A 22,257-nucleotide genomic window follows, 5' to 3' on the forward strand; every position below is an offset into this window, starting at 1 on the left:
ATTATAGTGTCTAGTGCATAGAAATCATCTGCTCTTATTACTATCATTGCTAATGTAATATTGTTATAAAAATAGAACATTATTATAGTGTAATAACAGGCTATTTAATGTAATATATTATTCAATTTATTCATGTCTTTAGGATTTGTGGCCTGGTTAGAAATGACTGTCAGGTGGGTGGCTGCATGGCAAGAGAGCGAGAGAACACAGGAAGAGAAATGTTTGGGGAGATAGGGAAAGAGAATTGATGTGAATTACATGCTGGAATGAAGCAGTTGTGGGACTTCGAAATGGAATTTTCTTGTGAGCTGGTGAATGTAATGGCAGAAAGGTACGGACTCTGGAAGGAGATGTGAGAATTTATTAGCATGTCGTGACTGTTTGATGCCACTGGATTGGATCCATTTGCTGGGAAATGCGTAGGTCAGAAAGTGAGAAAAGCTTTGACAGCTGAAGGTGGATATGAACACCAGCGGCACTGCTTGCTGGTCTGGGTGTGACGGAGAACACAGCGGGTAGGAGGAAGTCCTCCCAGACCACAAGTAAGGAAAAATGGTTCTGCTGATTCTGGGCTTTGATAAGGTCACGAACAGATGATTTCCTGGTATCCTGAAAGAATTCCTTCAGCTTTCCAATTTGCCAAACCCATGATGCCAGGGTAGAGCTTTTGGCTGAAAGAATCTTCTTTGATAAATATTGGAATTTTTGGAAGGGAAGTCCTGTGGCCTCAAACTGTTACTTACTAGCCATTGCTTTTAATTGCTGTTAAGGACATGACCAGCATTGGACCTCTAATATACCAAAAAATTGGTGTTCTTGATACCCTAATGTGATTTCTGCCCTTGTTTTAGAATCATGGGGTTGACGAGTGAGATTTGTGCTGGATTTTCCTGCCTTTCTAGTGATCATTCCTTAGTGAGATCTGAGCCCTATCTCGCTGTGAACCTGATAACGTGAACATTAAGTTCTCCCTTGTGTTAGCATTTTCCCTAAGGTAGAGTCACCAACTGCTTCTGCCCAGCCTCTGAGAAAGGGAATTGTGTAAGATAGGAAGGTTTAACTTTGCCTCAAGGCCACCACTGCTAATTGGCCATCGTTCTCAGGGATTCTAAATTCTTGGCAGGTTAGATTTTAAATGTAATCCCTTCTCATCTCAATTTGAGTACAAGTAATCCCCTGGAAATGCTGTCAGCTTGTGGTAAATCATTGCCCAGGTACAAGCAAAAATGCCCCTGTGAGGAAAATCAAGGAATTTTACCTAGCAGTGAATATATCTGATAGAGGTTTATGTCTTAATCTTCAGTTTTTTTTTTTTTTTCCTGCCCCTTTTAGGAAATTCTTATATGATGCAGTTCTTATTCTCTAGTATTGGACAAAGACCCATAAATCAGTTTACAGATAAAATATTGTACATGTGTTCCTAGGACCCTAAGATGGGACAGTAGGTCCAAAGGGCCCCTTAAATTTGAAAACTATAAATTATGCACAGTTATACATCAAAGTTGTACATCACAGTTGGTAATCATTAGGCACTACCACCATGTTGTAGAATTATATGATATTTCCCCGATTCTGAAATATTATTAAGGAAGGTGTACCAAGGACTGGACTGGAAACATGGAAGGAACTCTTGGTATTTTATCTCCCATTGACTATAAAAATTAAGCAAAAATTCTTGGCTGCCTCTCCTCTACTTTGGTGTGTTCTCTCATGTTGATGAGGCTCAAGTCTTCTCCTTGGTATATCTCAGTTCAAGTAGGCTGCCCTTTCCTTCATAGGAACCCTAATAACAGTTTCATTTTTGCAAGGAACCATATGCAATCACTGGACGGTTTGGAGTGCTGGCTACCTTATTTTTCTGCTCTAAAGGAACAGACTTGAATGTCAGGAGAGAGTGTTTTCAAGGGTGTGGGAAATAGACCTTTTCTGACGTGACTTTCAGGACTGTGTACTGCCATAGGCTAGAAAGGGAGAACTGCACAGAATTTGGGATCTAGGAACCCACTTTCAGAAATAAAAGCTCCAATCATTAAGACTATATTGACAAATGTGTTTACTGTTTATAGAAGCCCAAAATTATATGTCTACCACTAGACGATTGGTTGAATAAACAATAATGCATTCATTCTGTGGAGCCTTATGTAATTGTTAAAAAGAACATACTAGATTTCTACATATTGCCTGAAAAAAAAATCCATGAATTCTTTTAAGCACAAAAATATTATAAAGTACAATCCCACTTTACAGAAACAGGATGGAGAAGCCCTGTGTATTTGTCAGTGTGTATGTATATTGTGTGTGTATGTATATGTCTGTAAATGCAGTGACAGAATTAGTGTACAGAAAATTAGTAATATTAACTCATAGGAAAAGAAATAAGGGTTTTATTTATATACCTCTGTGTCATTTCACCTGTTAAAATGACCAACTATCATTTTGTAATAAAAAAGTACAAAAAGGAGAATCATTAGATAGGCAATAGTAAAGTGAAGTTGCTCAGTGGTGTCCAACTCTTTGCGACCCCATGGACTGAGGCCGACCAGGCTCCTCTGTCCATGGAATTTTCCAGGCAAGAGTACTGGAGTGGGTTGCTGTTTCCTTCTCCAGGGGATCTTCCTGACCCAGGGATCGAACCCGGGTCTCCCACATTGCAGGCAGACGCTTTACCATCTGAGCCACCAATGGAATTTTATCTTCTCCTTTGAACTTAAAAAAAATCTAAATTTAAATGATGTGGTTTAAACCCAAACATTGTCTGAATTTGGCCGCTGCAGAATAAAATATAGCTTTCTTTCAGCAGACTTTGTGTTTGCCTGGGTCCCAGATCTCTTAAATAAATAGGTTGTGTTTATTCAAATCCTGGATAAGAAATCATTTTTCAAACATAAAAATTACCCTGCATAGTACTCTGAACTCCTGTCTTGAGACTGCACATGAGGACCGCAGTGGTTGTATTGCTAGAATACTAGGAAATGAGGTGAGGACTATTAAAAACTGCCGGCTCATGAAAGCTCTAACTTCTCTCTGAGATTTGTAGCTCTAGGGAGAATTTTGGAACGATTTCCAATTTCTCCAGTTCGTCTTTCGTTGTTATGGGGGAAAAAAATGACTTTCAAATAGCAAAGAATTTCCCGTCAGTTTTTTGATAGCTTTTCATCCAGCGATCAGCTAGGTTCCTTCTGAGAGAATATTTCTAATAAGAAAAAAAAATCAGTTTCAAAGTCCAACGCTGACCACTTTTTTATGTTCCTGAGGCTGAGTTCAGTTCTATATGAGGCAGAACCCACAATTTTTCGACCAGCAAATTGGAAAACCAGCGTAATCATTTCCATGTGCCCATCTCATTTTCTAAGGATCTGTAATAAGTTTAGCAAACAGTTTCCCCCCTTTGAAAACCTACCAAATAATTGATTATTTCCTCCCTCTCAGATGCATGTTCTGTGTGTAGTGTTACTCTGATTTCCCAACCACTGTAACATTAGGTCGATGTTCTTTTAGACTTCAGACAATAATGGATTAAACCTTGCTGCCTACTCAGAGATCTCGTCTGAGTGGAAATAGGTTTTTGTGGCACTACAGAATTTTTACCTCATCTACTCAGCCAATAATTGGTCAGAGCACTGATTCTGGTTAGAAATAAGCAACAAGCTTCCTGTATCCATGAAAAGAAAACAAGCGAATGCGTGTAGCCTCTGAGAAACACGGGTTTACTTTTAAAGCAAAGCAGCACCCGGCGACCAGAGAGCAGTGTATGTCTGAAACCCACTCTCTGACACGTTCTTTCCAGCATTTCCCAGGAATGCTGGGCTGACTCCTAAGACTTGTTTTTACTTCCTGCCTTTTGGATAAAATGAGTTTGCCAACCAGCTGTGAGTACCTAACCCTGGGGAAGATGGCTAGATTCCGAAGCCCTGCACATGTTCCTGGATCACCTTATGCAACCAACAAGCCCATTGACATTAAGCCACAGAGGAGACGGTAACTGCTTTCCTTTCTTCTAGCTGTCTGTCTGTGAAAACGTGTTTTGTTGCCCTTTAGTAACTGCTTTGGAGGTCTGCTGAGCTGAGAGGGTCAGGGTGAGAGGTTAGTTCTAAAATTCAGCATACTGGATAGCTAGAAAAAAATTAACCAAAGAGGAAAGAGAGCTGGAAAATATTCTTAGCTTAGCTATTAGCAAAAGCTGATACGGTTTCAGGGTCTATAGATTTTAGGAATTTAAGAGATTACTAGTGCTTATACTACCTTCAGAATCATCTACGGTGAATATTTCACAGAGGATTTTCCTGAATAATGGATATATTTATAAAATCTCTTATTACCAGATTCCCAGTATCTCACAATCTACAGATAGCATTCCTTAATGCCTACGTATGATAAATAGGTTCAAATTCTATAAAAAGCATTGATTTACATGTGGTCACTATGGAGGCCAGAATAGGCTTAGATATTTTTCCTCTGAAGAAGATGTCATTTCTAGATCAAGGTTCCAAAATTGTGCTAACTCACAGTCTCCACAAAGACCCACACCACACATACACACACACACACACACACACACACACACACACACACACACTCTCTCTCTCTCTCTCTCTCTCTCTCTCTCTCACACACTCATTACCCAGACCAGCTCACGTTGTATAATTAAGAGTTGCAATGTTGAACTGAGTGTTTTCATTACAAGAAAAGAGGGAGTGCAGTAAGAAAACCCTGTCCTATTTTCTAGCCTTTTTACTGCAGTGTAAAAACAGGGTTAATATATTTGACAAATGGGTCTAAAACTAATCCCTCAATTTGGGTTTTATATAGTCGTTATATTCAGTTTTTTCAGAATGAACTTTGGGAGCCTTTTTCAATGAGACTCTATTCTCTGTGAAAATGCCAATTCTCCATAATTGTATGAAATCTTGAAATCAGAATCCAAAATTCAAAACACAACATAACTTACTGAAAGACTATCATTATCAGCCTACACTTCTATTTTTCCTTTTCTTATGATGCATGCATAAACTCACACATAAAGGATACATTTTGCCAAACATGACCTTATTTGTAAACATAGAGGAACATTCGGATATTTAAGTGATTTTTTTCCTACAAGTTTCCAAACTCTCAGAAATGCCTTGGAGTTAGTTTTTCAACTGTAAAAAAAAAAAAGTAATGGGAATGAACTTTTAAAAATTTTTTGAGAGGAGAAATATTCGATTCTCTTCCCCAAGTACCAAGGCTCTTCCTGTCGACCTCTAGGACCAGTTGAATTTAAAACACGCTGGCAGTAACTAGCAACTGGGTGAGAGAACATTAGGAAAATGTATCCTGAGACTCCCTATACAGCTCAGTTTTAATCAGTCGCCCAACTCCCTTCTGTAGTTAGGGGTGTGACACCCATACCACTAGACGCCAAAATGTTATTAGTCATGAAAATGTAACCTTCTTCCATAATAGGGGATGTTGAGTTTTGAAAGCCTACTTGAAATGGATATGCAATACAGGTTGATAGAATTGTTGCCTATAGTTTGACAAAAGATAGACAATTTTTTACTAATATCGCATTTATTGAGAGAGACATAGTGGTTATGGCATTGGCTTGAAACCAGTTAAAAAGGGTTCAATTCCTTCCTTTTTTATTTTAAGTTTACATTAGTAAGGTCTTCAGACACGTCAATGCTGTGTTCCTATTCACATTACCTTACCTTTTTTTCCACCTAAAAGTAATCAACTTCCTGTGTAAGTCAGCAAAATTATGTGTTTATATAAGCTGATAAGTATATGTATGTAGTGTGGACTCGGCATGTTGCATTGTACCCAGACAAGTTCAGACTTATCTTCAGTCACTCTTTACACTGAGTATTATAATGTATTTTGCAAGCAAATATCCTTGCAAGGTGTTTGACAATAACCAGTATTTTGCAGTGTAGACCTCAAATTTGTAAAAATGTCAGGTCTAGCTTGTTCTTCAGTACAATACATTGCTTATTGTATACAGCAAGTAAATAAAATAAACGGCCTTTTGCCTAAGATATGTAGTCATTAAGTCATTATATGTAGCGCTTCTATCCCATAGAATTATAACTCTGGCAACAAACTTGTAATGAAAACGATGGTTGGAGGGGATGGATAAATGGGTGAAGGAAGATCCAAGTCATCGGTGGTGTCTTTCTATTGTGCAACTCATATTTTCAAGTTGTACATTGTAAAACCTTTATTTGAACTTCTTTTTAATCTGCTGAGAAGTCAGTACATCTGGAACAGTGGTAGATTATTGTAGATGCACTATAATCGACCCCGAATTAAATGGTGAGGTTTCAGAATACTTGCTGGGACTCCTCTAAGATTTGTTTAAGACAACGTGTTTAAGTTTCCTTTCATGTAGTTACATTTGTGCTCTTTGGCAGAAAGGATACTGTTTTGATAATTACCAAAAGGGAGGGAAGGAAAAAGGGAGGAAGCCCGGAAAACAACTGAGGAAGAGGAGCTGTATGTTGGTGTTCTAACTTAGTGAATGAAGTGTAATATTGAGGTGGTAAAAAGAAATATGACTTTTCATTAAGTGGAGAGAATAAAGCAGGAAATCTAATCGTATCAAAATAGACCTCAATTTGAGTTCAAGTATATCCTTATAAAACAATGACTTGTTGAAAGAACAGCATGTTGCCATGGAACACAGGGAGATAATTTCCAAATTGAGAATGAGCAGCATTGTAAGTGTGACCACATGGTCACTGGATAGTTCTGAATTCTTATTTCAGGAGCAGCAGTGAAGAGATTAACAAAGAAGCTAACACTCCTAAATCTTAATTAATCTCAGTGTTGAAGAGAATGACAGTCTTATCACCTGTGATTCTAATAATTTTCTATATTCATGTTTTTAAAAAAATTTCCTCTAATGTTTTGTAGCCTCCACAAACTCAAGGACTCTATTTTTACTCTTGCAAAAAAAATAGCTTTCTTTAAATTTTATAATACTTTGATGTCCCTGATACATAGAGAATAAGTAATCAGATTTAATCTGGCTTTTCCACTCCATCCTCACCCAGTCAGGCTGCAGGGTTTTGGAGTGTGTGGATTGCTTCTTGCTCACTGCCACATCCTTGGTGCCCAGCATAGAGCCAGGCACAGATTGGACAATAAATTATTTAGGAAATAAATGATGAGAAAGTGTGTGTTACCTGTCTTGGCATAGGTGTATGTGTCCCTTCTCTGAGTACCATCACATGGAGTCTTTGGCAAGACCTTCCATACAGTAAAAATGAGAAGTCACTGTGAAGGGGAGAGAGGAACGTTCCTAGAGGAAAGTGATATTGAAACTGTCAGAAACCGTGATAGAAGCACAAAAGTGGATACAATCAGTTACAAAAATTGTGAAATGTAAGCCCTAGTTCCTTTTGTCCTGCAGTAGTATTAAGCTCAGAAAACATTTTTTTTTTTTAGCAAAATTAGCAACAAATATTGGGAGCAGTAAAAGAGGCATGTCAGACTCAACAGCACCATCAGGTACAGAATATACCTGTGCTCCTGGGCACTTCTCACAACCCAGCACCTCTGGGTGCTCACGCGTCTCAGCAGCTCTGCCCCGTGTCTCTGGCTGGCGGGCCTCTGTCCTGAGCTGCTCTGGGGTCCCTCCTGCTTCCCACCTTCTTCTCATTCTCTCCATTCTTTATGCGCCTTTTTCCCTGTAGTCTGTGGGCTCAGAAAAAAGGATATAGGAATAAATCCTAGGAGTCTGAGTCTGCGTTAATCAGCCTCTTTTCTCCTTGAGAAAAGATTACACTAGCACGCTTAGATTTCTAATCAATCGTCCAACTTCCATTTACTCAAATTAATATTACTTTTAGTTCATTAGTAGTAGTAAAAGAAATAAACTGTTAGTATTAGTTTGCTAGGGCTGCCATAACAAAGGCTGAATGGCTTAAACTGCAGAGATTTATTTTCTCAGTTTTGGAGGCTTCAAGTCCACAATCAGAGTGGTGCCAGGTTTGGTCTCTCCTGGCCCCTCTCTGCTTGGGTTGCAGATGGCTGTCTTCTCGCTGAGTCCTCACATGCTCTTTGCTTTGTGCCTGCATCCTGGTCAATCTGTGGGTCCGACTGTCCTCTTACGAAAAGACCATTAGGCAGATTGGGTAAGGGACTCATTTGAACAGCCTCTCTCATCCCCTCTTTAAAGACGGTCTGTAGATACAGTCACATTCTGAAGTACAGGGGATCAGGCATCTCCACATGAATTTCGGGGTGACACAGATTAGCACATAGCAAATTGTATTCATATAAATGCTTTGAGATAATGACTGTGGAAGGAGACAGGAGTTGGACTATGATTCCTCAGTAATGAGGGGCCTCCTGTTTATTAAAAAAAAAAGTTCAATCAATGAGTCTGAACTTTCACGAGTGATATATTCGAAGTATAAGTGAATACATCCTACTTTCTGTACCAAAGGAAAACAGTTACACATTGTGTACAGTCAATCTTCATCAAATATAACGTATTTCACTAGGAATCTATCATCATTCAAACAGAGACCAGATCAGCATTTGCTTTTCAATAACCCTTTTTGGAAAAGTGGTTATTAAATTTATTATCAGTGTAGCCAGCAGCTTTCAACTGGAACTTTTGGCAACATTTAGGGACATTTTTGATTTTAAGTTGTGTGGGTTCACTCGCTCATTCATATCTGACTCTTTCAATCCCACATATTGTAGTCCACCAGGCTCCTCTGTCCATGGGATTTCTCAGACAAGAATACAGGAGTGGGTTGCCATTTCCTTCTCCAGGGAATCTTCTAGACCCAAAGATTAAAGCCAAGTCTACAGGTAGAAAAACAGGATGATGTTAAACACTCTCTTATACACAATGAAGAGTTATTCTTAAGAAAATGATACAAATGAACTTATTTACAAAACGTAAATAAACTCACAGACATAGAAAACAAATCTATGGTTACCAAAGGGGATTGGGGAGGAGGGATAAATCAGGAATTTGGGATAAACTTGTACATTAAAAAGCAGAGATAATACTTGGCCAACAAAGGTCTGTCTAGTCAAGGCTATGGTTTTTCCTGTGGTCATGTATGGATGTGAGAGTTGGACTGTGAAGAAAGCTGAGCGCCAAAGAATTGATGCTTTTGAACTGTGGTGTTGGAGAAGACTCTTGAGAGTCCCTTGGACTGCAAGGAGATCCAACCAGTCCATCCTAAAGGAGATCAGCCCTGGGATTTCTTTGGAGGGAATGATGGTGAAGCTGAAACTCCAGTACTTTGGCCACCTCATGTGAAGGGTTGACTCACTGGAAAAGACCCTGATGCTGGGAGGGATTGGGGGCAGGAGGAGAAGGGGACGACCGAGAATGAGATGGCTGGATGGCATCACTGACTCGATGGACATGAGTTTGGGTGAACTCTGGGAGTTGGTGATGGACAGGGAGGCCTGGTGTGCTGCGATTCATGGGGTCGCAAAGAGTCAGACACGACTGATCGACCGAACTGAACTGAATTGAACTGTACATACTACTACTGTATATAAAACAATCAACAAGGACCTACTGTATAGCACATGGAACTATACTCAATACTTTGTAATAACCTGTTAGGAAAAAATCTGGAAAAAAAAAACTTACGTATGCATAACTGAACTACTTTGCTGAACATCTGAAACTAACACAACATTGTAAATCAACTGTACTTCAACTGAAAAAAAGAATTATTATTCAACTAAAAATCCCCAAATCCCAATAGAGCTGAGATTGAGAAACTTGTATAAACAAATTGGATTGGGGAATACTTTGAAGCTCTTTGATAATTGATTGAAGCTCTTTGATTGATTCAGATAATTGCTATTTTTTATGTATTCATGAAAATACCTTCATCTTTCTCATGGTAACCACTAGATAATGCTCTCTTAGCCTGGTTAAAAATAACCATTGCCACACTTTTTAAATGATCTAAAATGTTCAGTGATTCAGACAGCTTTATTGGATTGTCAGAGCCTATTATTATTTCAGTAGAGCTACCATGAAGATTTCATTACAGAAAGCTGAATAAATGATCTAATACATTCTTGTAGCTCCAGGCTAGGTACTAAACATTGATATGCTTTTCAAGGTGAAGTAAAAAATACTGGGTAAAACTGCACAAAAGATAACAAATATTGAGTGACCATCCCATTGACCTGGTAGAATGAAGACTCTTGTCACCTGTCCCCATGCCTATGTACATGGGTACATGTTTTGTGAATGTGTGAGCCAAAAGTAGATTTTCATCATAACTAGCTCATCCTAGCAGGAGAGAACAAATTTCATAAGGGGAAAATGTAGTACTTTCTCAGATAAAAGGTACTTCTTTTCAATAAATAAAGCTCCTAATTATCATCAGGATTTAGTCTAACACTGCTTTCATCTGGGGAAAAGTTATTGGCAATAATGTTTGAACTAGAATGTGTATTTCCAGCTCCTCAGGCTCTCCTCAAATCCAAGGCAGTATATACAAATGTCTACTAGCTAAGGGATCTCCAGAGAAATCAAACTCAATATATTTGTAATTGAAATTGCCCAGGGTCCCTCCGCATATTCTGTGATCCATGGCACTTGCCAAAAAGTCATCCTAAATGCTTTCTCTGCCTCAGCCTACACTCTCCATCACTATCTGTCATCAGGTACATTCTCTCTTCTTCCTTTTGTTGCCCTTCCCAACACACTATCCTTGTTAGGCCCTCATTTTCTTTTGCCTGAAAGACTCATAGCCTCATAATTGATCTCTTTATCCTTGTATCATCCTCTTCCTGACTGTCATTCTTTAAAATTTCGTGATGCTTCCCTGCTTACACCAATAGCTTTTCATTGCCTATAAAACATCTCACTTCCGAATGTCCATGGTCTACCTCCTCCATATCCTGTATCCTTAGGAATAAATCCCTCTCATCATCCACATATACTCTGCATTTTAGATGTAAAGAGCTACTAACTATACCTGTTCTTGGCCTGTAGGTCTCCTCTTCCCCCTCTCTGTAATGAACCCCAGCTCCTCCTGCAGATCTTTTTCATTAATCCTTCCCTAATTCCCTATTTCCAAAATTGAGTTTCTCCTTTATCTAGCTGTTGTCTCTTTTTTTATGTGTCTGTTACAGCATCATCATATAAACTTCAATTATTTATATGTATGCTGTCTTTCCTGCCGTTTTATGGTGGCATGATGGAAACAGCTGTTTCAGGAAGAATAATTTGGCAGTAACTTGCAACATAAACTGAAATGGAAAAGACTGGAGCCCTATCCTGATTGAAGCAAGCAGAATAAAATCCTAGCAGGGACCATTTCATTACAATTACAAAATATATAAATATATGATTACAATTGTGAGACCCGCTCAAAAGGAGACAAGGGTCCAATAAAAGTGTATAAATAGGTCCCTAACATAGTCTGAGCATTTGGAAAATGTTTCCCTGGGGATGATGAGGCCTGAAGATGAGTAACATGTTCTATGGAGAACTAAGTGAGGCTCTGATATGAATGTTAAACTGAAAGAATAAGGTGTCTGAGCTCTAAAAAGGGAGGGCAGAGAATGGCAAAAATAAAGCGAGGGAGATTGCTCATGAGAGTGAAAGAACAAGATAAATTCTTAATTTCATTTTAGAGAAGCATTAAATGATTATTTAATGTAACTCTTTCATTGAAAATGCAATTTTAAACATATCCTTTGTGTCTTATTTATCAATGAGAATTTTAAAATATTGAAATAAACAGGTAGTATTTTGCAACTGAAGTTAGAAAAGAAAGTCTGTTTTCCAATCTATTGCCAACTACTAGTGATTAATAAAACCAGTCATAAATATTGACCTTTGTTCCTCTGCATCAGTTTAGCATTCCCCCATCACCTAGCCATAACGGCCTCTGCTTTGCTAAATGGAGTGACCTGAGACTATTTAGAATACTTAGAATGTTGGCTGTTCTGATGCACAGGAGATTCTGCACAGTCACAGTGAGCTTCATGTCAGTGCATTTCTACATCCAATTAGAGACATTAAATTGCCCATCTTTTGGAACAACTTTCCGTGTGTTCTTCCTCTTGGCTTGTTTTTCTTTCCCACTGATTTTTCTCTTGCGTTAAATAAGATTATTACATAGATAAATTCATGCCATGAAGGGAAAACTTCGGTTATCACCTTTATTTTACTTTGTTAACTGCGTGAATGAAATAGTGAATTCTGACAAGCATTCCCGGCTTAGCATAGCACTTCACATAGCCCTGCTCCCAAGGAGATTGTATATAGATGTAGAAGGTCTGAAAGAAGCAAAGACAAAAAATAAAGGCAGGAGGGGTGGGCAGTCAATCCATTGGCAGCCTTTAAACTAAAGTTGATTACTTGAAACTTGCTTTGTAATGCCATGTTTTCTACAGCCCCATGAGGAGGGTGACTCCCAGCAAAGAAGACAGTTTCGCCAGTGGTAATACCCTAGAGAGAAGTTTGTTGAGAAGGAAGTTACAAATGCCCAAGGGAAAGCTATCAGCTTCCCAGACAAGATGGAATGTGTTCTAAATTTCAAAAGATGGTCAGGGCTTCATTCATGAGGTTTTCGGTAGCTCATGTTGTTACTTATCCTTCAGGCCTCATCATCCCCAGGGAAACACTCCCTAAACGCTCAGACTGTGTTAAGTACTTATTTATATACCCTTATTGTACCTTCATCTTCTTTTTAGCAGTTCTCACAATTGCAATCCAATATTTATATATTTTGTTGACCTAGAAGCTTCCTTCCATAGTCATTTATGGGATCGTGGGAACAGCGTAAGACTATGCTTTAAACCACAGTGTATACAGTGCTTTGTACAAGGCTTGTAACATAATAGGCGCTTGGTCAATTCTTATGTGATATATTATTCTCATTGGGAATAAGAAAGTCATCAGACACAATAAATAATCATGTACCTCTTGCGGAAACATATTAAATTCATTCTAGCAACTTCCAGACTTGTGTCTTAAGCCCTGATTGCACTTCCTTTTTACTTGTATCATCATCACTGCCTTAAATTAAAACAGGGTGTTCTCATGGCCAAGATGAAACTCATTATCTTACTTTTAAGATCTATTCCTCTGCTTCTATTCTTTGATTAGAAGGCCTAATGGATTCAGTTCAGTTCAGTTCAGTTCAGTCGCTCAGTCATGTCCGATTCTTTGTGACCCCATGAATTGCAGCATGCCAGGCCTCCCTGTCCATCACCAACTCCCAAGTTCACCCAAACTCATGTGCCTCGAGTCGGTGATGCCATCGAGCCATCTCATTCTCTGTCGTCCCCTTCTCCTCCTGCCCCCAATCCTTCCCAGCTTCAGGGTCTTTTCCAGTGAGTCAGCTCTTCACATTTGGTGGCCAAAGTATTGGAGTTTCAGCTTCAGCATCAGTCCTTCCAATGAACACCCAGGACTGGTCTCCTTTAGGATGGACTGGTTGGATCTCCTTGCAGTCCAAGGGATTCTCAAAAGTCTTCTCCAGCACCACAGTTCAAAAGCATCAGTTCTTCGGTGCTCAGCTTTCTTCACAGTCCAGCTCTCACATCCATACATGACCACAGGAAAAACCATAGCCTTGACTAGATGGACCTTTGTTGGAAAAGTAATATCTCTGCTTTTTAATGTGCTATCTAGGTCAGTCTTAACTTTCCTTCCAAGTAGTAAGCATCTTTTAATTTCATGGCTGCAATCACCATCTGCAGTGATTTTGGAGCCCCCAAAAATAAAGTCTGACACTGTTTCCACTGGTTCCCCATCTATTTCCCACAAAGTGATGGGACCAGATGCCATAATCTTAGTTTTCTGAATGTTGAGCTTTAGGCCAACTTTTTCACTCTCCTCTTTCACTTTCATCAAGAGGCTTTTTAGTTCCTTTTCACTTTCTGCCATAAGCATGGTGTCCTCTGCATATCTGAGGTTATTGATATTTCTCCTGGCAATCTTGATTCCAGCTTGTGCTTCTTCCAGCCCAGCATTTCTCATGATGTCCTCTGCATGTAAGTTAAATAAGCAGGGTGACAATATACAGCCTTAAAATACTCCTTTTCCTATTTGGAACCAGTCTGTTGTTCCATTTCCGGTTCTAACTGTTGCTTCCTGACCTGCATATAGGTTTCTAATGGATTACTCCCCAGTTATCGAAACTAGAAACATGGGAGTCTCTGTATTCATCTCCCTTTATTTCATCTCACTCCTTCATCACCAGGTTCTCTTTTACCTGCTAATAAATTCTTATATCAGACACTTCCATTCTGTCTTTGCTAACACTGCCCATTAATGTAGTCTGCTATTAGGACCTCTTATATGATCTGCACGTCATTGGTTTCTGTATAATCCACCCAGAATGACTTTATGTGGATGTTTGTTGGATTGCTTTCATTGCTATAGTAGCACAGTACTTTCTTTTTTGCAAGACTCATAAATTACAGCAAAACCCTTTAGGTGGCTGATATTCAGTTCCAAAGTTTTATGATGACCCCAAGTATAAAAATGCAAAATTCTACCTTTGTGGTGTTTCTTCCTGAGCAATGGCTGAGTCACAAAATGATGAATTTGCCTAATTTGCATGAAAGAAACATTTAAAATTCCTCTAAGATTTCTTAAAATCTGAGCTGACAATTGCATGATAATTCACAGTAAATCATCTCACAAAACAGGTAGCTTTCAATGTATCACAATACGTGAGGAATTAGTGTCATTTAGTTATTAATTATTAACCCAGGCAAAAGTTAGTAAAATCTATGTGCCTATAGCTACAGAAGTCTCAAAGTCTGTTGAGTAGTCAAAATTATTCAACATACCCTTATGATACAGTTTTTCTAAATTTGCAATGGCTCTTCTGGCCCCTGCCGCCTTGATGGAAAACACGTGCTCTTGTCTGTGCTGTTATTTCTGAACAGCATATATTGGTGTCTGATGCAACATGGTACTGGTGTTACCATGGTAATTCCTTGTATAATAACAAGAACATCAAGAATATGAGCAGCTTGCTGTTCTCTTTGAGTTTAGTCTATTTCCTTTGAGTTAGAATGTAGACTAAGTAATATCCAACTCCACTGAATTACTATACCATCAAAAGATGTATCTATGTTTATAGACATTCTTGTATTAGATTTGAGAAGAAACTCCAGTGTTGATAGTAAATATAAAGGGGAAAGGGAAGTCGCTCAGTTGTGTCCGACTCTTTGCAACCCCATGGACTCTAGCCCACCAGGCTCCTCCGTCCATGGGATTTTCCAGGCAAGAGTACTGGAGTGGGGTGCCATTGCCTTCTCCAGGGGATTTTTGCCCCACCCAGGAATCGAACCTGGGTCTCCTGCATCATAGGTAGACGCTTTACTGTCTGAGCCACCAGGGAAGTCAATAGTAGATATGCTGCTGCTGCTAAGTCACTTCAGTCGTGTCCGACTCTGTGTGACCCCATAGACGGCAGCCCATCAGGCTCCTCCATCCCTGAGATTCTCCAAGCAAGAACACTGGAGTGGATTTCCATTTCCTTCTCCAATGCATGAAAGTGAAAAGTGAAAAGGAAGTCGCTCAGTCGTGTCCGACTCTTTGCGACCCTATGGACCACAGCCTACCAGGCTCCTCTGTCCATGGGATTTTCCAGGCAAGAGTACTGGAGTCGGGTGCCATCACCTTCTCCGAATAGTAGATATGATGAGCCTCATTTGCTGAGTTAAACATATACTAAGATTGCACGTACACCAGGAAGAAGAACTTTCATATAAGAAAGTTCTATATGCAAGAACATTTTATTTCACGATCCAGCTGAGCTACATTTTTCTGTTTAACTTTCTGTAAGTATTCATTCAATATCATACATATGGAACTGTAGAATACAAGATGGTCACACAAAGAGCCTGTGCCTGTGGAGCTGATAGTCTGAAGAGAGAACACAAGTACTAAATATAAATAACTGATTGACAAGATCCAGGTATCTGTAAATTCATTTATTTATTTATTCATTCACTCATGTATTCAGTCATTCAACAAACATTTACTGAACAGGATTTGAGTTCAAAACTCTCAGTTAAGGATTGCAAAACTGGGTAAGACAAATTTCCAGCCTACAGGAAGATCCACAGCCTAATTGCTCAGACAAAAATTCAAATAAAAAAATTGAATTATAACCACATAAAGACTTGACTGATCCTCTAGGGGCACACAGGGCCAAACACAAACACTTGTTCAGAGAAGCTTTTACAAATTGAGTCATGAAAGAGGATGAGCCATTCTACTGAAAGGCAGTGCCTAAGGGAACTGCTAGGAAAGAATGAACTATTATATAGCACTTTGTCGTTTACACAGTAGATTTCCATATATCACCACCTTTGGTTCTTACAGCAACTGATAAGAGAGCTGAGGGTTCAAGGGCCTTGTTCACGGCCATAGGGCTGCTTCAATACTAGCGTTGGTGCCTGAAACTAGACTGAGAGGTCAGAGTCTGAGACTCTCTTCAGACTCTCTCTATATACAGAGAGAGATGACTCTAAAATACAGTGTATTTTATACTCCATATCCAGAGGGAAAGTAGAAGCAAAACACTTTATCAGCTCTGAGAAGGGAGAATGTACTTCTAACTGGGGGTGCCATACGTGGACAAAATGACATTTAGTCTTGATGTTTGCGCTCAGTTTTGTGGAGCTGAGAATCTGGCAAAGGCATGGATTATAGAAAAGTAAGTAAACGTTTATAGGAAAAAAAATAAGTGTCGCCAAAACTTAATGAACTTGAGAGGCAGTCATGGGAAATAAAATTAAAGAGAGTGAGACTGTATTTTTAGGCTCATGAAAACCTAGCTAAGGATTTTGTTTTTCTAAAATAAGCTATTGAAGATTTTTGAACAGTGGAATTCTATGATCTTAGCTTCACTTAAGAGAGAATCAAATGGCACCTATAAAGGCATAGTTTGGAGCAGCAGATGATAGAGTAAGGAGACCAGTGGGAGTAGTGATAGCAATAATCCACTCTAGAAGTAGTAGTAACACCCTGTACAAAATGATGGAGCAGAATATTCATTTATGTTGTACATTTTGTGTATTTTATATTTTCTACAATGTATAAAAATTTACAAGGAAAAGTAAATTTGTCTCTTGCTGCTGCTGCTAAGTCGCTTCAGTCGTGTCCGACTCTGTGCGACCCCATAGACGGCCTCCTACCAGGCTCCTCTGTCCCTGGGGTTCTCCAGGCAAGAACACTGGAGTGGGTTGCCATTTTCTTCTCCAATGCATGAAGGGGAAAAGTGAACGTGAAGTCGCTTAGTCGTGTCGGACTCTTAGCGATCTCATGGACTGCAGCCTACCAGGCTCCTCCGTCAATGGGATTTTCCAGGCAAGAGTGGGGTGCCATCGCCTTCTCCTTGTCTCTTTTAAAGAGAGTGTGTATTTAGGGTCTAACATGGAATGGTACATGTAGTAATAAAATCGATAGGAGGGAAACACGGAAGAAGGATCAGCAAGACTTGAAAAATGTTATAGGAAAGAAAAAGAAGATGCTGTTTCCTTGATCATACCTAGACACCACCAGTATTCCTGAATTGTAGTTAACAGGAACAAAGACTAAGAAGAGGAACATCGGGTTTGAGAGTAAAAATAACTTATTGATGAACAAATTGGTTTTGAGAATTTGTCAGGAAAAGTGAATGGAGAAGAGCAAACAAATATCTAACAAAGAGTTAAAAAAAAAAAAAGAGAAAGTCAGGATTGGGGATATGAAAACCAAAGAGGACCAAGCAGAGGTCCTTGGGGAAACATGTACATGTGTGAGTTAACCTTAAGTTTAGCAAAGTCAGAGTCAGTTACCTTTTGTGTATTTGTTTCCAATTCAGATCCTTATTTTCACCCTGCAATATACTGTGCAGACCTCTAAATGTAGCTTGTATAGAGGATAAATAATTTACAGAAACATCCAAAATACATCAGACTTTGTTACTAAATATTTTATTGCTGAGGTCACTAGATTTGGCTAAGTTGTAAGATACATAAATTGCCAAGCTTTGCAAAATGGCATTTATTTTTAAACTGACGATGGATTTCAAATCAAATTGTCGTATTGGATCTTGAACCTTTTTGTAACCAACAAATGCTTTCACAAAGCGAATGTTGATAAGATGACCCAGTACTGATCTCTTCTACTATTATTAGTTTCTCAGAAATAAATATTAATGAGAATGTTGAAATGTTGCAGTTGTCAGAAATCAACTAAAATTGGCCTAATGATTAGGGTTGTGTTGACTCTGAATAGAGGTACATAATTCTGGATTTATAGGGAACAACAGAGAAGCAACCAACAAAAAATAATGTGCCACGACCCAGTCAATGGAGAAAAGGATGTTCATAGCCACATAGTAAGAATTAGCTATGAGATTGTGTTCCATCCTTTTCTGTTGCGCTGCTGGTAAAAAAACAATGTTAAAATAGCCTCTTTCTTGTAACCAAACATTTCTTACTGGAAATTCAATAGGCACACTTTTCTCTTGTTTGGCCAGATATGGGTATTTGTCTTACTGCCTTTTAGTAGTTCTGAAAACAATTTTATCAGTAGTTCAATACATTCTTTTCCCAGGAGCTTGGGTGTATTATTGAGGTTGTTTCAAATGCACTTAATGTCCTCTCTAATGGATATGTTTATTTGTTTCACAAAACCTTCTTTTCTCTTAGCCAGAGAAGTTACTTTTATATGCCTTATGAGTGCTTCACTGCTATAACCTATAGATTATGGCACTTTGTTATTTCATATATACTTTTAATACGATATATGTCATATATAACTTGTAAGTAAAGAGTGATGAAAAAATTATTGCTTACAATCTTTTCATATAGAACTGTTACAAACAATGCATAGTAAATGCTAAACAATACTTTAATAATTAGAAATTAGAACAGAGTGGAGTAGATCAGTTCATCTGTGGCACTGAGACTTCATATACAATAGTCTCAAAAATTAAAATATATCTTGGAAGTTGAAATATTCATACAGATATCAGGTAAATGTGGAAATATAATTTTATTAGAGTTCTATATAGTGCTGTTTGGCTATAAATCCACTGATCTGAAGTTTCTGTGGGTAGATTCTAAGTATGTCCAGCACCTGGCTTAGAGAATGGGAAAAACAAAACAAAACTACTCTTCTTAGCTTGCAAGGAGATGTGAACTTCCTACTTCTGACCTGACCCATTCCAGGATAAGTCAAACGTTTACTCTCACCAGTGTAAAACATCTGGGTAATTCCAGTTTGGGAGACATATTGCTTTAGATACATGGAACCCTGAAAATTGGTAGAGTTTTGCATTTCTTTTCTTGATAAATGATGTTGCCTGTATTTTTGTCATACCCAACAATTCACAGTCCTCAGCTCTCCCACTTTTTTTTCCATTTAGTTAAAATCGTCTACCGTCTATCTGTTTCACATATAACTCTTAGAAGAGCAGATGTCTGGATTATTATCCATAGTTCTCAAACACACCAAAGTTTCACTATCAAACTATAATCCCCCATAAAAAATCCAGGCATATAAGGCTATGCCTTGATGTAGAATAACTCCTGGTTTTCTAGTTATCATTTTCTTAGAACAGCTCTGAGCTGTTCTTGTTGGGCTCTCCTCTGGGGCTCTTTGATAAATCAGTTCTAGATTGAGATTGACATCAAGAGAGAGCTTGAGACAAAAGATGGAAAACAGCTATGAGCAAAATAGTTGTCCTCTGAAAGATAAACAAATACAAGACATACCAAGAAAATACAGTTGGAGTTGTTGCTTTCCCTGGATGTTGTGGAAGAGTTGACCAATGTAAAGGAGGGTAGATTAACAATGCAGTCACATCCAGGGCGTGTTATCTAATCGACTGAAGACAAATTTTATATTCTCTATAGATGTTGTCAAAAATAATGATCCAGGATGGAATAATAAGTAACCTGTGTTCCCTTAACTGGGTCATTTGTCTCATCATGCTGTTGACCTCTTATTTATTTATTTCTCAGTATTTAGACCTGTGCTGGCCAATAGAAATACTATGGAAGCCACATTTGTAATTTAAAATATTCTACTACCACTTAAAAAAAAAATAAACAGATAAAATTAACTTCAAAATATAATCAATATATAATCAATGATTAATATTATAAGCAATATATAATTATTAATGAATTATTGAAAATTCTATCCTCATTCTAGTCCTTTGAAGTCCTGTGTGTATTTTATATACATATTAATTTAGATGCTAACTTTCTGTCAATCATGCTTGATCTAAATTTCAGTTCACTTCAGTTCAGTTGCTCAGTCATGTCTGACTCTTTGCCACCCTATGGACTGCAGCACACCAGGCTTCCCAGTCCATCACCAACTCCCAGAACTTGCTCAAACTCATGTCCATCGAGTTGGTGATGCCATCTCGATGGCGTCTCAATCTAAATTTAGATTTCATAAAATTTGCAATTGAAAATGTAGAATCACTTAACTCAGGTTTCAAATTTCCACAGTAATCAGCTATCATTTTTAAAATTTAAGTATTCACTACTTTTTTTATCATGTAATTCCACTCTTCAAATCCTTTCTTCATTGCCCATCACTCCCCAATGGAGCCTGTCTCGACAACTCTTGCTCATGATTGGGAACCCAAATGCTGACCCCCTTTCTGCATTACTGTGACAGTCAGTCAGAATTCTGCATTATTCCATGTACTGTGGACCTGAAGCCCCAGAAAGACTGAGGCTATTTTGTTACCAGATCTGTTTCTTGGGTTTTTTGTTTGTTTCTTTCTTTTATGTTTTTATATCTCTATGACGCAGCACAGTGGTTCCTTGATAAAGTCTCTCTTGTTGTATGAGCTATCAAGTTGGACACCACCGAAGTGACTTAGTACATGAGGTATTCAACAACTCTCCTGTGTCTGTCATTCAAGGCCTCTAAAATTAGACCCAGCCTACTGTTCTGATCTTATCTTTGATTCTCAGTCATACGGTTTGTCTCTAAACAAATTGGTTTGTAGCTGTCTCTTAGATATGCCTTCTGTATTTCCATCCCCTTGTCTCGGCTCACCATCCCCTCTCCTGAAGTATCCTTCTTTCCTCTTGACCTGCCCAAATTCTACCATTTTTTTCAAGATCCAGATCATCCTTCTGCCATAGTAATATGCACGGAGCATCATGTGCTCCACCATGTTGCAGAGTCAGAATTACATGACTTCAAGGAAGGAAACTAAGCTTGGGGTCCAAGTGGATCTGTTTGTTTTCCTTACCCAGTTGCCTGCCTTCTCTGAGCCTCATATTCTTTCTCTATGTAATTAGAGTAATAAAACGTAAATTTTAGGATTGTCTTGAATATGATGATTGATGCATATATTGGCATGCAGTGAGAGTTCAGGCAGAATATGTGAGATCTGTTGTTTTCAGTGTGACCGTGGGGCATCTAATCGTGCAGCTTTTACGGTATCTTTTACTGTGAGATTTCACTGTCATTTGGATCACTCTACAAGATAGCATTCTACAATACAATCAATACAATACAATACAGATCACTCTACAAGACAAATAACATTTACATGCTTTATTCCAAACCAGACTACAAGTCTCTGGGCTAAACTAACAAACCAGACTACAAGTCTCTGGGCTAAACTAACACCTAGTTGAATTGTAGACACACATACATAAACATATATATATATATGAATACATTTATTGACAATTAAAGAGAGGATGTATATTGACTTATGTATATTGAGTCATTTAATCTTCCCTGCATGCATGCGTGCGTGCTGTCACTTCAGTCAGGTCCGACTCTTTGCCACCCTAGGGACTGTAGCTCATCAGGCTCTTCTGTCCATGGGATTCTCCAGGCAAGAATTCTAGAGTGGGTTGCCATGCCCCCGTCCAGGGGATCTTTCCGACCCAGGGATTGAACCCCCATCTCTTAAATCTCCTGCATTGGCAGTTGGGGTCTTGATCCCTAGCGCCACCTAGGAAGCCCTCAGTTCAGTTCAGTTCAGTTCAGTTGCTCAGTCGTGTCTGACTTTGCGACCCCATGCTGCACGCCAGGCCTCCCTGTCCATCACCATCTCCCAGAGTTCACTCAGACTCGCGTCCATCAAGTCAGTAATGCCATCCAGCCATCTGATCCTTGGTCGTCCCCTTCTCCTCCTGCCCCCAATCCCTCCCAGCATCAGAGTCTTTTCCAGTGAGTCAACTCTTCACATGAGGTGGCCAAAGTACTGGACTTTCAGCTTTAGCATCATTCCTTCCAAAGAAATCCCAGTGTTGATCTCCTTCAGA

The 22,257-nt window shown here is 38.8% G+C and overlaps 1 protein-coding gene across 3 annotated transcripts in view; it reads left to right on the top strand.

The window, feature by feature from the left end:
* Positions 1-22,257, top strand: part of PDE4D (phosphodiesterase 4D) — a 972,033-nt gene that overhangs the window by 531,436 nt on the left and 418,340 nt on the right. Inside the window, exon 1 of one of the 3 annotated variants that reach the window (XM_068990577.1) lies at positions 3,851-3,978. The exons of the other annotated variants lie outside the window; for them this stretch is intronic. Coding sequence (XP_068846678.1) covers positions 3,851-3,978 — 128 coding nt within the window. Of the gene's footprint in view, positions 1-3,850; positions 3,979-22,257 lie in introns of those variants that run through there. 3 annotated transcript variants of the gene reach the window in all.

The sequence above is a fragment of the Capricornis sumatraensis genome, chromosome 18 (genome assembly GCF_032405125.1).
Source record: "Capricornis sumatraensis isolate serow.1 chromosome 18, serow.2, whole genome shotgun sequence".
Lineage (NCBI taxonomy): Eukaryota > Metazoa > Chordata > Mammalia > Artiodactyla > Bovidae > Capricornis > Capricornis sumatraensis.